The sequence below is a fragment of the Orycteropus afer genome, unplaced genomic scaffold (genome assembly GCF_000298275.1).
Source record: "Orycteropus afer afer isolate SDZICR_OR568_19922 unplaced genomic scaffold, OryAfe1.0 scaffold00001, whole genome shotgun sequence".
NCBI classification, from domain to species: domain Eukaryota; kingdom Metazoa; phylum Chordata; class Mammalia; order Tubulidentata; family Orycteropodidae; genus Orycteropus; species Orycteropus afer.
In genome coordinates, this window is record NW_006921588.1 from 16039673 (window position 1) to 16054051 (window position 14379).

The window sequence follows — 14379 nt, forward strand, 5'->3', positions numbered from 1 at the left end:
CTAAGTGATAAGCATCTTGCAAACCCAGAAAATTGTAGTATCAGATCTCAGACCTGACTGAGGCAGTGCTGTCATTGAATCCCTGCTGAGAGTCGGTCCTTTCCCAACTCCCAGGAGAACCATTCTTTTTCCCCTGGCCCCCTTTCAGGCTTGAACTGTGACCTAATCCTTCTTTTCAGCTACCAGCATGCATTGCTCTGGGTTCTGTCACTGACCCATCTTCCCCCCAACTCTACTCAACCCCAGTAGGTCAAAACTCAGAGCCCTGGGGTCATTGAGGTACCTACCTCCAATAATAAGTGTACTTCTTTGAGGAGAGGAAATGGACCTTTTTATCTGTACAGTCCATTGCTTTTTGTCCTGATGCAACTGCTAAAGGAACATTTGACTTATTAGGGGTAATTTGGTAAATAGACATAAATATTGCCTAATATGCACATAACTGCTTTCTTTCACAACTTCCTTTGTAAATGCTTTGTTACAACCTGTGATTTATTTTAAGAGGAAGATGACTGTTTCACTGTTAGGAAAACATAAATGTTTAAAAATAATGTCATATTCAGGAATACTCATTCAAATAAAAATAGCAAATATTATTTAAATAGGCATATAACATTCTAACTTGACGTAACTGTGTGGTTTTTAAGGGAAAAAAAAAGTGTTTATAAACTTATGATTCTGTCTTTATGTTTTCTCTTAGGTTTTTCAAACAGACCAAAGTCATTAAAAATACTCCTTAACCCCCAAAGTCATAAAAGAGAAGCTACCTACATCTATTACGAGAAGGTGGAACCTCTGTTGAAGATTGCAGGAATAAAAACCGACATAACAAGTAAGTCATTTTCAAAATGTAAGTTTACCATTTTAAAAAACATTGTTAAGGAAGCAAGATAATTGAACATTGCTCCTAATCCAATTTTAGGAAATTACTTGTAATATCTAAAGCTTTTTACATGCTTCATAACCTACAGCAGGCAACTGTAGAATTACAATTTAATTATTTTGTCTTCTTTTTTATTATGTTATTTTCATTAGCATATCAGTGTTTTCTACTTAGAATGTTTTCTTTTTAGATTTGAGAAATTACTGGGAATCATCTTAAAGGGAGCTGTATACTTTCTGATATCTTCATTTAGCTATTTGTGATCCACACATTTCTGCAGGTTGGCGGGCATTTGATTTTGCTCACTTACATGTTTGATGGCTTTCCCTGGAATTTTTCATTAGGTTGTTTTTGCTCGGACTCTGACCCCTGCTGGTTAGGTCAAAACCAAGCACTTAGCTGCTGGTTTTAGATAAGTTTAAAAGAACCAGAAGCTTAGATTCATCATCTAAAATAAGAAAAATGTTTAGATTTGTGCCAAAGAAATTTGAAACTTGCTAAAGCGAAAGTTAATATAAATAAGATTAATACAGTACTTTTTAAATTTTTCAATTTGGTGAGCAAAGTTTCCTTAAGACTTATTTTTTTTCTAACAATTGGAGGGTAAGTGATACTCACTTTCCCCTTTTCTGGCTTTATTTCTGTATGAATTCACTAACACACAGTATAAATATACAGAAAATTGTAACTGTGAAAAGTATTGCATAATAAGCTATTCTGGTTACCTAGTACTGCTCTAACAAGAATATACCACAACTGGGATGACCTTAACAAACAGGGGTTTATTCTTACAATTTGGAGGCTTTAAGTCCAAGTTCAAGTGCCAGGCTCCAGGGGCTGGGTGAAAGCCCCTCAACCTTGGGGTCCAGCTTGGCCTCCTGCTCCCGGCCCACTGGAGCTAGAGGAGTTTCTTCACTTAGACAGCTGCTGGCTGCTGAGGCTCAGAAGTCCCAAGGTTGACAAGTAAAAAGGCACAGTCCCGATGTTACCAAACCACACGGCAGGCCATTAACTTAAGCCCATTGTAAGTCCCAAGGTCGGCAGAGCATGGCAGGCTGCTGAGCAATGACAAGGCTCCATGCAGGGTACAAGCATGCCATAGGCTAGAGACCATTCTAAAAGCGTCTCCTTATATACAGGAAGCAGACCACATACCCAAAGGCAGTTACCCAGCTGCTCATAGTAGATTCCACCATGGAGTTGATTGCCAGTCTCATCATGGGGAATACTACCACCAGCTGCACAGCTCTCAACTAGGCCCAGCCAAGTTGACACACAAACATAACCATCACAATTCCACCCCTTGTCAACTTGGCACTTGTACAGATCGTCAATGGGTGGTATCTGGACAGTTCCTCCACTGGGTGGCTCTAGTCCCCTAGTTCCTGAATGGCGAGCTCATCCTCTTGGCCTGGCTCCTCTCCCTCTTGGGCATGACAGCCCCGCCCCCTCACTCTTGGGCAGCGGCTATGGCTCCATCCCACTGACTCACGCGAACGAGCAACCCCACACCCCAAAACAAAGTTGGTGAAGGCCTGGCTCTTTGAAATCTAGGGGGCTGTGATCATTCCACCCCCAAAGGCCATGGTCCTACCCTTATGGCTGAGGCAGCTCTGCTTCCGTGTCCTTGGTCTCTGCTTCTGCCGATTAATTCCTGAGGGCAACCCACTCCGTCAGAAATCTTTCTGCCCCAAAAGACACTTGGCTTTCTTGATCCATGGGCTGGCCAACCTGCTACTCCATTATATGCTGGTCTTCTCTACCAATTAACGCCCGAGCCTACTCAGGAGACACGCCCAAAGTCCCACTGAAATCTCTCAGTACTAATTCTAAATTCCTAGGATAGGGATTCAGAGTGACCTGGCTTTGCTCAGCTGTGACTAAAGATGATGGATCTCAAAATGTAAATAAAATCATTAAAGCCCACACCTCCTGACTTGGACCAAAGAGTAAAAACCAAACCCACCGATATCAAGTTGATTCCAACTCATAGTGACCCCCATTGGGTTTCCAAGGTGGTAAGTCTTTAGAGAAGTAGATTGCCCAGTCTTGCTTCCACAGAGCAGCTGGTGGGTTTGAACCACCAACCTTCCTTCATCCTGACTTGGAGTAGATGGAAAATTCTATAAAAAGGCAATTTTTGTGGGAAGAATGTCTACCTCCCAAAATAACTGCTATATGAATTCCAAAGAAACTATCATGAAAACTTCAAGAATTTTTGAGTTTAAATGAAATTGTAATAACAAAGTTACCCTTCCACATTTGTCACTTTTGACTTAGAGACATGATTTGCAAGGAAAGGGAAAATTCTGATACAACATTCTTTTCTACTGCAGATTTTCAAAGATTAGCCAAAAGAAACGTTGGAAATTCATGTTAGGATGAGACTTGGAGTTTTTCTATGCATCTGCTATAGCAGTTGAGAGGAGTTCCTGGGTGATACAAACAGCTAAGTGCTCAACTATTAGCTGAAAGGTTGTCGGCTCGAACCCACCAGAGGCACCTTGGACTTCAAAGTCATAGCCTTGAAGACCCCATGGAGCAGTTCTACTATGCACACATGGGTTCACCACGAGTTGAAATCAACTCAATAGCAACTAACAACAGCACAGTAATTGTTGTAAACAATTGAAAGTTAAATATACTAATTGGCAAGCTCAATCATGTTCATTATTTTGTTTCATTAATTTAATATGTAAATACTACTGAACAGTTTAATGATGATATTACTGTATATTATTCAGTTCTTTTAAGAAACCTTTGCGGAATGCTTACTCTGTGCTAAATACTATGCAGGAAGAAAGAGGATTAAGAATTTCCTGTTCTTGAGTGTTTTTTAATTGTCTAGGGATTCACATAGATATTTAAAACTAAATATTACAATAGTTGTTGTTGTTGTTATGTGCTGTTGAGTCGGACCCAACTCATACCGACCCCTCCTTGGGTTTCCAAGGCAGTATCACTAGGGAAGTAGATTGCCCAACCTTCCTTCTGAGGAGTGACTGGTGGGTTTGAACCGCCAGCCTTCTGGTTAGCAGTCAAGTGCCTGAGGCACTACGCTACCAGAGCTCCCAAATATTACAATAGAGGTACACATAAAACAACTATAGTATATAAGAAAGTGACACTAATCTTGATCAGCTGGCTCAGAAAAAAGGCATTTGAACTGGGTATTGAAGATTGGGCAAATCTTTAAGACAAAGAAAAGGCAAAGTAAGAAAAGTTTTCTGTGCCTGCCCAGAGGAAGGAAGCTAGGCACACACAGGCAGAATGTGTGTGTGGGTGTGTATGTGTTGCACCCATGATATCATGGAGTTCTTTCCATAACTTTGCTTCTGACATCCTCTGTTTCTTTTCATCATCATAAAATGGCTGCCAATGGATTGGATACTTCCCTTATTATTAGTCAAATGAAGACAGATGTATATATGAGAGAGAACAACATTTTCTTAAAAAATTGTATTGTGATTTGAGTGAAAGTCTACAGAGCAAATTCATTTTCCATATAGCAATTCATATACATTTTGTCTCATAACATTGACTGTAATTCCCCACAATGTAATAGCTCTCTTCCCACTTCCTCCCCATAATTGCCTCTTACCTGTGTCCTTCCCTCCCATGCACTTCCACCTCCTGACCTGTCTCCCTGTGCAAACACTGCCCTTCTGTTCTCCCATGATTGATTACTCCAAGGAGTTTATCTACCTGATGTAAATATCCACCTCCTATGCCTGTCTCTTGTTTGGCTGGAAGCCACAGGAGTGAGTTCAATTCCAGACCTGCAGGGTGGCTAGAGGCCATAGTCTCAGGGGTCTCACCAGACTCTATCAGATGAGCTAACCTGTTTTTTTTTTTTTAATGATTTTAGTTTTGTTCCACATCATTTCCCCAGTCTATCCAGGATCTGCTGCACTGATCCCACTCCAAGTAGTTGATAGTGGTAGTCAGGCACCATTTAGTTCTTCTGGTCTCATGGTCATATAGGCTGAGGATTGCATGGTCTACCAGTCCCTTGGACTAATTATTTCCATGTGTCTTTGGTTTTCTTTATTCTTCTTTGCTCTAGATGAGGAGAGACCCATCGTTGCATCTAGATGGCTGCTTGAAGGCTTTTAAGATCCCAGTTTCTACTCATCAAAGTAGGATGTAGAACAATATTTTGTGTAATATGCTATGCCAATTGAGCTTGACATCCCCTATGTCCATGGTTTTATTTTTTAAGGTTTATTTTATTGTTTTTGAGGATATACACAGCTAAGCACACATGAATACCACCATTTCTACATGTGACATTGATTATATTCTTTGAGGTGTGCAACCATAGAGACTAACATGTTTTAATGTTGAACATGGATTATAATGTTACTGTGCCAATGTAGTACCTGTGATCAGCCTGGAACAATAATTTCCTTAAACCAATAAGCCCCTTCCCAATAAGCTGAGGGTGGGACTCACTACCTTTTCCCGAAGGCTGTAGATACCTGAACAGACTATAGGTTTTATGAGGGAAAAGAAAGGACAAAACAGCTTCTGGGTTGGCCCAACAACGTACATTAAAGGAAACCTGTGTTCAGATTATGGATAGTACTTTCTACTATGCTTAGGAGTTTATCCATCGCACATTGACCCAGAGTTGGTTTACATTTTTTTTTTTTTTTTATCATATTGCTACAATCTGGTTTTGTAAAGATGGATCTGCCAGCTGAATGAAAATTAGAAAGAGAGAGACAGTGAAGGAAATGAAACTGGTGCATGAGGACTGAACTAAGGCAGAAGAAATGATGAGAATGTGTTTTACCTTATAAAGCAATTGTATAGCAAAGAAAACAAAATATGCTCATGCTTTTATTCTAAATTCATAAATAATAGTGAATACTATATTTAGCTTAACATAAAATAAAATTAAACCATTGCATAAAGCACATTTAGGATTTACTTTGTATTTGTGAAGAATGGCTAGTTATCAGCTGCCCAACACTCCTCCTACAGGCGAAATTATAAAATTACAACTTTCCTTTTAAAACAATTTTAATGTTTTTATTACATAAATACTTGTTTTTTTTTTAAAAAAAAGTTTCTGACAAGATAGCATCCTGGAGAAATGCTCCTCCCAGTCTCTCTACAACAAAAACCTAATAAACCAAGTTAAACAGGTACAGATGATACAGATGATAATCATAGAATTCTGAGCATCAAATCAAAGAATAAAGGAACAGAATGAAAATATCAATCGAGGAGAGAGATGGAGCAGAGGCCTTGAACAGAGAGGCTGTTTTAGGACATAGCAGGTAGCATACATGGCGAGTTAGGAGAAGCCAACATCACAGAATCCCATTAAGACAGAAACACAGCGTAAACAAATCAGGAATGAAGCAAGGTGAGCAGAACATGGGCTATATCTAAGAAAGGAAAGTGCAGAGAAGCTGGCAAGGACTCCAGTAATAGAGACAATCACAGAACAGGGAAGGAGCCATTAAATAGAGATAAAACCACTCACGAATAGTGATCCCTAGTCATTTGTGTTTGTACTCACACAGAAGGGAAGGCCTGTGAGGTGGCAGTTAGAGATGCTGGATTCTGGGCATCTCACCTTGCCCACTTGTTGCTGTTAGGTGCTATCAAATTGGCACTGACTCATAGAGTCAGTTGGCTCTGACTCATACAGACCCTATGTACAACAGAATGAAACACTGTCCAGTCCTGTGTCATCCTTACAATTGTTGCTATACTTTAGTCCATTGTTGTAGCCACTGTGTCAGTCTTTCTCTTTGAGCGTCTTCCCCTTTTCCTCTGACCCTCCACTTTACCAAACATGATGTCCATCTGCGGGGACTGGCCCCTTCTGACCACATGACCAAAGCAGGTGAGATGAAGCCTGGTCATTCTCACTTCTGAGGAGCATTCTGGCTGCACTAATTGCAGGACAGATTTGTTAATTCTTCTGGCAGTCCATAGTACTTCCAGTATTCTTCACCAGCACCACAATTCAAAGGCATCAATTCTTCAGTCTTCCTTGTTCATTGTCTGGCTTTCACATTCATATGAGGTGATTGAAAATACTGTCACTTGGGTTAGACACACTTTCCTCTATAAGGTGACATCTTTGCTTTTCAACACTTTGAAGAGGTCTTTTGCAGCAGATTTGTCCAGTGCATTGTGACACCTGATTTCTTGACTGCTGCTTCCATGAATGTCAATTGCAGATCCAAGTGAAAAGAAGTCTTTGACAACTTCAGTCTTTTCTCGTTTCTCCATTTATGGTGATGTTGCTTATTGGTCTGCTTGTGAGGATTTTTTTTTTTTTTCTTTATGTTGAAGTGTAATCCATACTGAAGACTGTAGTCTTTGATCTTCATCAGTCAGTGCTTCAAGTCTTCTTCACTTTCAGTAAGCAATGTTGTGTCATCTGCATATCGCAGATTGTTAATGAGTCTTCTTCAAATCCTGCTGTGTTCTTCTTCATAGAGTTCAGCTTATTGAATTTTTTGCTCAACATACAGATTGAATAACTATGGTGAAAGGATACAACCCTGATGTACACCCTTCCTAATTTAAAACTGTATCCCCTTGTTCTGCAGTATCCCCTTGTTCTGTTTGAATGACAGCCTCTTTGATCTATGTACAGGTTCCTTATGAGCAGAATTAAGTGTTCTGGAATTCCAGTTCTTTGCAATGTTATCCATAATTTGTTATGATTGACACAGTCGAATACCTTTACATAGTCAATACACAGGTAAACATCTTTCTAATATTCTTTGTTTTCCCTCAAGGTCCATGTGACGTCAACAATGACTCCCCTCATTCCACATCCTCTTCTGAAACTAGTTTGAATTTCTGGAAGTTCCCTGTCAATGTACTGCTGCAACCACCATTGAATTATCTTCAGCAAAATTTCACTTGTGTATGATATTAATGATTAAAAAAAAAAAAAAAGCAAAAAAGCTCATTGCCATCTAATCAGATCCAACTCATACTGACCACTCCTTGGGTTTCTGAGGCAGTATCTCCACAGAAGTAGATTGCCCAATCTTCCTTCTGAGGAGTAGCTGGTGGGTTTGAACCACCAGCCTTCTGATTAGCAGTTAAATGTCTCAGGCATTGAACCACCAGAGCTCCCATATTAATGATTGTTGTTGTTGTTGTTGTAATTTGCCGTCGAGTCGGCCCCAACTCATAGCGACCCCTCCTTGGGTTTCCAAGGCTGTATCACTACGGAAGTAGGATTGCCCAACCTTCCTTCTGAGGAGTGGCTGGTGGGTTTGAACCGCCAGCCTTCTGGTTAGCAGTCAAGTGCCTTAGGCACTATGCTACCAGAGCTCCCATATTAATGATAGTGTTTGATAATTTCCGTATTCTCTTGTGTCACCTTTCTTTAAAATGGGCACAAATATGGATCTCTTCCAGTTGTTTGGCCAGATAGCTGTCTTCCAAATTTCTTGCCATAAAGAAGTGAGCCTCTTTGGGGATGCATCCATTTGTTGAAAAATCTCAATGTGTATTCTGTCAATTCCTGGAGCCTTGTTTCTCACCAATTCCTTCAGTGCAGCTTGCAGCTCTTCCTTCAGTACCATTGGTTCTTGATCATATGCACCTCCTGAAATGTTGAATATCAACCAATTCTTTTTGGTAGAGTGACTCTGTGTATTCCTTGCATCTTCTTTTGATGCTTCCTACATCATTCAATATTTTGCTCATATAATCCTTCAATATTGTAATTCGAGGCTTGAGTTTATTATTCAGTCCTTTCAGCTTGAGAAGTGCCAAGGATGTTCTTCCTTTCTTGATTGTCAACTCCAGGTATTGCATTATAATACATTATTTTGTCTTCTCAAGCTGCCTTTTGAAAGCTTCTGCTCAGCTCTTTTATTTCATCATTTTCCATTCACTTTAGCTACTCTCCACTTAAAAGCAAGTTGCAGAGTCTCTTCTGATCCATTTTAGTCTTTTCTACCTTTCTTATTTTTTAATTGATCTTTAGTTTTCTTCGTGAATGATGTTCTTGATGTCATCCCACAACTCATCTGGTCTTAGGTCATTGATGTTTAATGTGTCAAATCTATTCTTCAGATGGTCTTTAAATTCAGGTGAGATATAATCAAGGTCATATTTTGGCTCTAATGGATTTTTTAAAAAAATTTTCTTCAGCTTCAGCTTGAACTTGCGGATGAGCAAAGAATGGTCTGTTCCACAGTCAGCTCCTGGCCTTGTTTTAACTGATGATATTGAGCTTCTCCATCACCTGTTTCCACAGATATAGTCGATTTGATTCTTGTGTATTCCATCTGGTGAGATCCACATGTGCAGTTGCTGTTTGTGTTGTCGTAAAAAGGTATTTGCAATGAATAAGTCATTGGTCTTACAAAGTTCTACCATGTGATCTCTTGTGTCATTTCTCTCACCAAGGCCATATTTTCCAACTGCTGATGCTTCTTTGCTTCCAACTATATGATGTTGGCACATAACAACAACAACAACAACAACATATGATGTTGAGTTCACTAGGAAATGATGCTAAATAAGTACAACATATGGCTTGAAAAATTATAGCTAGATATATACATTATGACTTTTTTTTTTTTTTTAAAGTGGATCTCACCACATTAATAAAAATATAGTTGCTCCTTTCATTTTGGCTATGCTGAAACTCTGCTTCCTAATGTAGATCAGCATCTTTTTAAATATTTGAGCTTCAGTTGAATCCTTCCTCTTCTATCTACAATAGAATACTACCAATGCCATCAATGCAGTATTTCATCAATAATGCTATCAGAAGAATTTCTGAAAGAACCTAAAAAGAACTGAGTTATTTTTTTGGAGCAGGAATAGCAAACACATAATGACATATGATACCATTTGATTATCATGGTCCCAAAATAAAGCAGACTTTAAGGACTACACCACTAAATGTGTGAGATGAATTTTGAGAGATCATAGATTCATAGGATTTTTTCATAGAACAATAAAGTGACCTGGCACAGGACTGGGCAGTGTTTCGTTCTGTTGTACATAAGGCCACTATGAGTTGAGCTAACTCGATGGCATCTAACAACAACAACAACAAAGTGAAAAAGCCAATGCAATAGAGAAATCAGACTGCAAAAACCTTTAGAGACCATCTAGTTTAACTTATCCCCACATAGTGGAGCTCAAGTTTGTGGCACTCATTGTGGGTGACCACTGAGCCTTGACTCAGACACCTACACTAGAAGCAGTGTATATCCTTCCTAGACAATAGTGTTCAACATTATTATTTTGAGTTCAGAGTCAATGTGACATTGTGCAGTTTAGAGATCCCACATTCTTTGTGATAACTTTGGAGAACATACCCCTTTTACTGTGCTGAGTCAACTCAGGGTCACCTAGCAGGCAGAGCAGTATTGGCTGGCCAAGTGCTTTTGTGCTAGGCATAAACTGCACAACATCTGCAGAGTCCTGTGAGCTAATATTTGCCTCCTTGTACAACCTAAGGCACTTGACTGTTAACCAGAAGGCTGCCAGTTCAAAGCCACCAGCCACTCCTCAGTAGGAAGGTTGGGCAATCTACTTCCATAGTGATACCACCTCGGAAACCCAAGGAGGGGTCACTATGAGTCAGGTCCAACTTGACAGCACATAACAACAACAAAAACAGAGCTAATATTGAAGGTGTCAAAGATTTCATTTTACTTGGATCCACAATCAACATCCCTGGAAGCAACATCAAAAAATCAAAAGATGTATTGCATCGAGGAAATCTACTGTAAAAAACCTATTTAAAGTGTTAAAAAATCAAAGATGTCACTTTGAGGACTAAGGTGCACCTGATCCAAACCATGATATTTTCAATTGGCTCATACGCATGGGAAAGCTGGACAATGAATAAAGAAGATGAAAGAAGAATTGATGTCTTCAGATTATGGGGTTAGCAAATAATATTGAGTATTTCATGCACTGCTGGAAAAATGAACACACCTATCCTGGAAGAAGTACAGGCAGAATGCTCCTTAGAAGTAAGGATGGCCTAACTTCACCTCAGTCACTTTGGACATATTATTAGGAGGGACAAGTCCATGGAGAAGGACATCATGCTTAATAAAGTAGAGGGTCAGCAAAATAGAGGAAGACCCTCAATGAAATGGATTGACATGGTGGCTGGAACAATGGGTTCCAACATAGCAACGATTATGAGGATGGTGTGGGCATGGGAAGAGTTTCATTTTGTTGTACACGGAGTTTATGGCACTTAACAACAACAACAACAACAACAACAATAACAGCAGCAGCAGAGTTAGTGTTATATTTTGGAGCAATTCAGAGCAAATGTATTCTGTTTTGGATATAAAAAACATAATGTTTAGGGGACACTGAGCTTCTGTTAAGGTGAATGGAAAAGTTCAGCAATTAGTTAATGGTGATGGTTGAACAACATGATAAACATACATGAGAAAATTATAAAAATGGCACATGTTTTGGTACCTACATAATTATCAAAGTACTAATAAATAGAAGTCATTAAGATATTTGAAAACAGATATTTGTCTTCCCTTGTTCCTCTCCTGCTCTTTATCTGCACATCCATCTTCTTTAGTCATTCCTACAGCAACAAAGCCATTCAGACCTTTTATCATCGTGGTCAAAGATGCTTGTCTGAAAGCAGACTAGAGTTCAGGGCCTAGGGGAGTTCTTAGTAATGAGAGACTTCCTATCGCCTGGGTGGTCCTGGGTAGAATTGTCAAAAACTTATGGTTTGTTGTCATTGTCTTCTTTGTCCTTCTGGGAACATGCTTCTGACTTTTGAGGGTTTTACGAAGAATCTTTGTATTGTTTCCCTTTGGCTTTTTATGACTCTACCTGAAGCTTTTCTTTCCTTTGAAATGCTTCTTGTCATTCCTGTTCTCACCCAGCAAAAAATTAGGCAATTGGATAACAATTAGTCCAAAAAGATGTTAGTAGCCTGAAGCTTTGCTCCTTCAAATTTCACCTGGATTTTATTAAAAATTTGAATAGCAAATTTTCATGCATCATATCTAGGTAGAAGTAGAGATAATTTGGGTGAAATGTTCTTCTCATTGCCACTTACATAATTGTGAATGTGAAGGTTGGGCAATCCTACTTCCGTAGTGATACTGCCTCGGAAACCCAAGGAGGGGTCGCTATGAGTCGGGGCCGACTCGACGGCACATAACAACAACAACAACAAAGGCCAGATACTGAGATATGAGTTAGGGAGTTAGAACTGGGTCCCTGGGGTCAATGGAGAGTCACTAAAGAGTTTTATGTAGGGAAGTGATATGATTAAATTTGTGTTTGAGAAAAGTCATCCAGCCATAATATGGAAAGGTTGGAGGGAGACTGGCAAAGAGGTTGTTTTAGTATACACACTAAAGATGATGGTGACCAGACCATTGGCTGTGAGAAATGATTTTATTTAGCTTTTACAATGTGGTTTTAAAAAATTGTTGCTCATGGACAATTTGCATTAGTGTATATTCAGATTCTATCTAAAAGATCAAGGGAAACAACAGCCTATTACTGTAAATTTTTCCTCATAGCATTTAGCCATAATATAGTTTTTAAGTTAATTTTGCACTGGATTTGAAAAGCCACACCAAAGCTTTCTTTGGTATAAAATCAAGACCTGATTAACTGAGTCTCAGCCTAAATATATATATATAATGTCTTTAATTAGTTTTGATGTGTGTATGTAAAAGATATTTTCTTATTTTTCATTTTAAAGTTGCAATTACTTGTTGTGGTTGTAATTGAATAATCAGCCCACAATCTTTTATGGTAACTTAGCCTTCCAGCTTTATTAATATTAATATTTTATATGTTGGTTTATTATAGCTTCTGATTAGACTTTGACATTGGGAGTTTTTATTCATGTGAGTATTAGCAGCTTTTGAATAAACTGTGGGAAAATTACAATGTAACACTGCTGGATACAGAATGATTCTTTTAGACACCAAGACTAATAATTTTTAACAATTTCTAAAAACACTGTAGGAAAAGCTTGAACTATGCTGGCACCACGGACAGACAGGCATGAAAGATTAATGTAATCTTGCATATAATGATGCACATTCTTACACAAAAAATCCATCTGCAATGTCATGTCAGTCAGCAGAATTCTTTGATGGGTGGATACAGCTGGGCTGTCTCTTCTGGCAAAGATGCCCTAGAAAATGCTAAATGTGGTTGTGATGCTTGGTGCCATCTGCAGTGTGCCAGTTTATCCTGTCTTCACTGGCATTTACAATACTGCATAGGGCATCAGCAACTGTGGAGACAGCAATACGGAGTGACAGATTCATTTCCTCCGAGGATCTGGGCTCTGGTGGTCTGTGAGCCACTGTCCTCCTTGGGCTTGGGTCTATTGTCACTGGTGTTGGCTTCATTTCATATTTTCACATCTAACTCCTCCTCTTTTTAGTCTAGCAGGTCCACATACACATTTTTCTAGTATGTAAATCTTACACTAACCTTTCAACTAATTTATTCATTTAAGGTTGCCAAAGCAATTTAACATTGACTGCTTGATGCCAGCTAATATTCCATATTTTCAAAATACTGCTGCTCCTAGGCTTCTGATTTAAAGGAAATGTGTTTTAGTTAGAGAACAGAAAGGAGACCAGCACCAAGATTAATGATCTCACTGCTGTGTGGGGGAACAAATATATGACCCTCTTTTACATAAAGCTATAATCACATCAAACAGCTAACACTTCATTCTCTTCCCATGATTAAAATATAAATATTCAAGAATAAATGTTGTTTTATGACTTACCCTATGTTTATCCTATTATTTTGCCAAACCAAGTTAAAAAAAGGAGACTATTGTTTAAAACGTTCACTTTGTATGTGTGTTTTTTTAATAGTAACGGAATATGAAGGCCATGCTCTATCACTACTTAAAGAATGTGAACTCCAAGGATTTGATGGGTAGGTTATATTATGTGTAGAGCCATATATCACAGCTTATATCAAGTATTTTGTTAATTTTTAGCTACGTATTGAGCTTTATTTCATTCATAAATATATAATAATAATAAAAATAATAGTAATGATGATAATATGATATGGTCATCCAGCTGTTGGGATCTTGCACAATAAAGAAAGCAAAAGAAGAGATCTATTTATAAATAATAGGTAATCAGTATACCACCTCATACTTACCTAACATGCATACATTTGCCTCTGAAATCCTTAATTATTGGCTTTAATCAAGTGACTATCTGGGAAAGTGTAGATGGAAGATATTATTTTGGTCCTATGGTATAACTCTACTATGATCCTGATCTGCAGATTTCTTGATGGTTTTAATAGATACCCACAGCTAATTTGATTGTGACTGATCAGGAACTAAATGTTATATAAAAACAAATTGTGTTGGATTGGGTTCTCTAGAGAAAAACAAAAACCAGCAAAGTGTATATATATATTTATAGAGAGAGAAAGAGAGAGAGAGAGAGAGAGATTTATCTTAGGTAAATGGCTCACAAGCATGTAGAAGCTGA

The 14379-nt window shown here is 38.6% G+C and overlaps 1 protein-coding gene across 1 annotated transcript in view; it reads left to right on the forward strand.

The window, feature by feature from the left end:
• The window catches only part of CERKL (ceramide kinase like), a 169105-nt gene that overhangs the window by 110270 nt on the left and 44456 nt on the right, over positions 1-14379 (forward strand). The window contains exons 3-4 of the mRNA XM_007935956.2: positions 701-832; positions 13741-13804. Coding sequence (XP_007934147.1) covers positions 701-832; positions 13741-13804 — 196 coding nt within the window. The remainder of the gene's footprint in view (positions 1-700; positions 833-13740; positions 13805-14379) is intronic.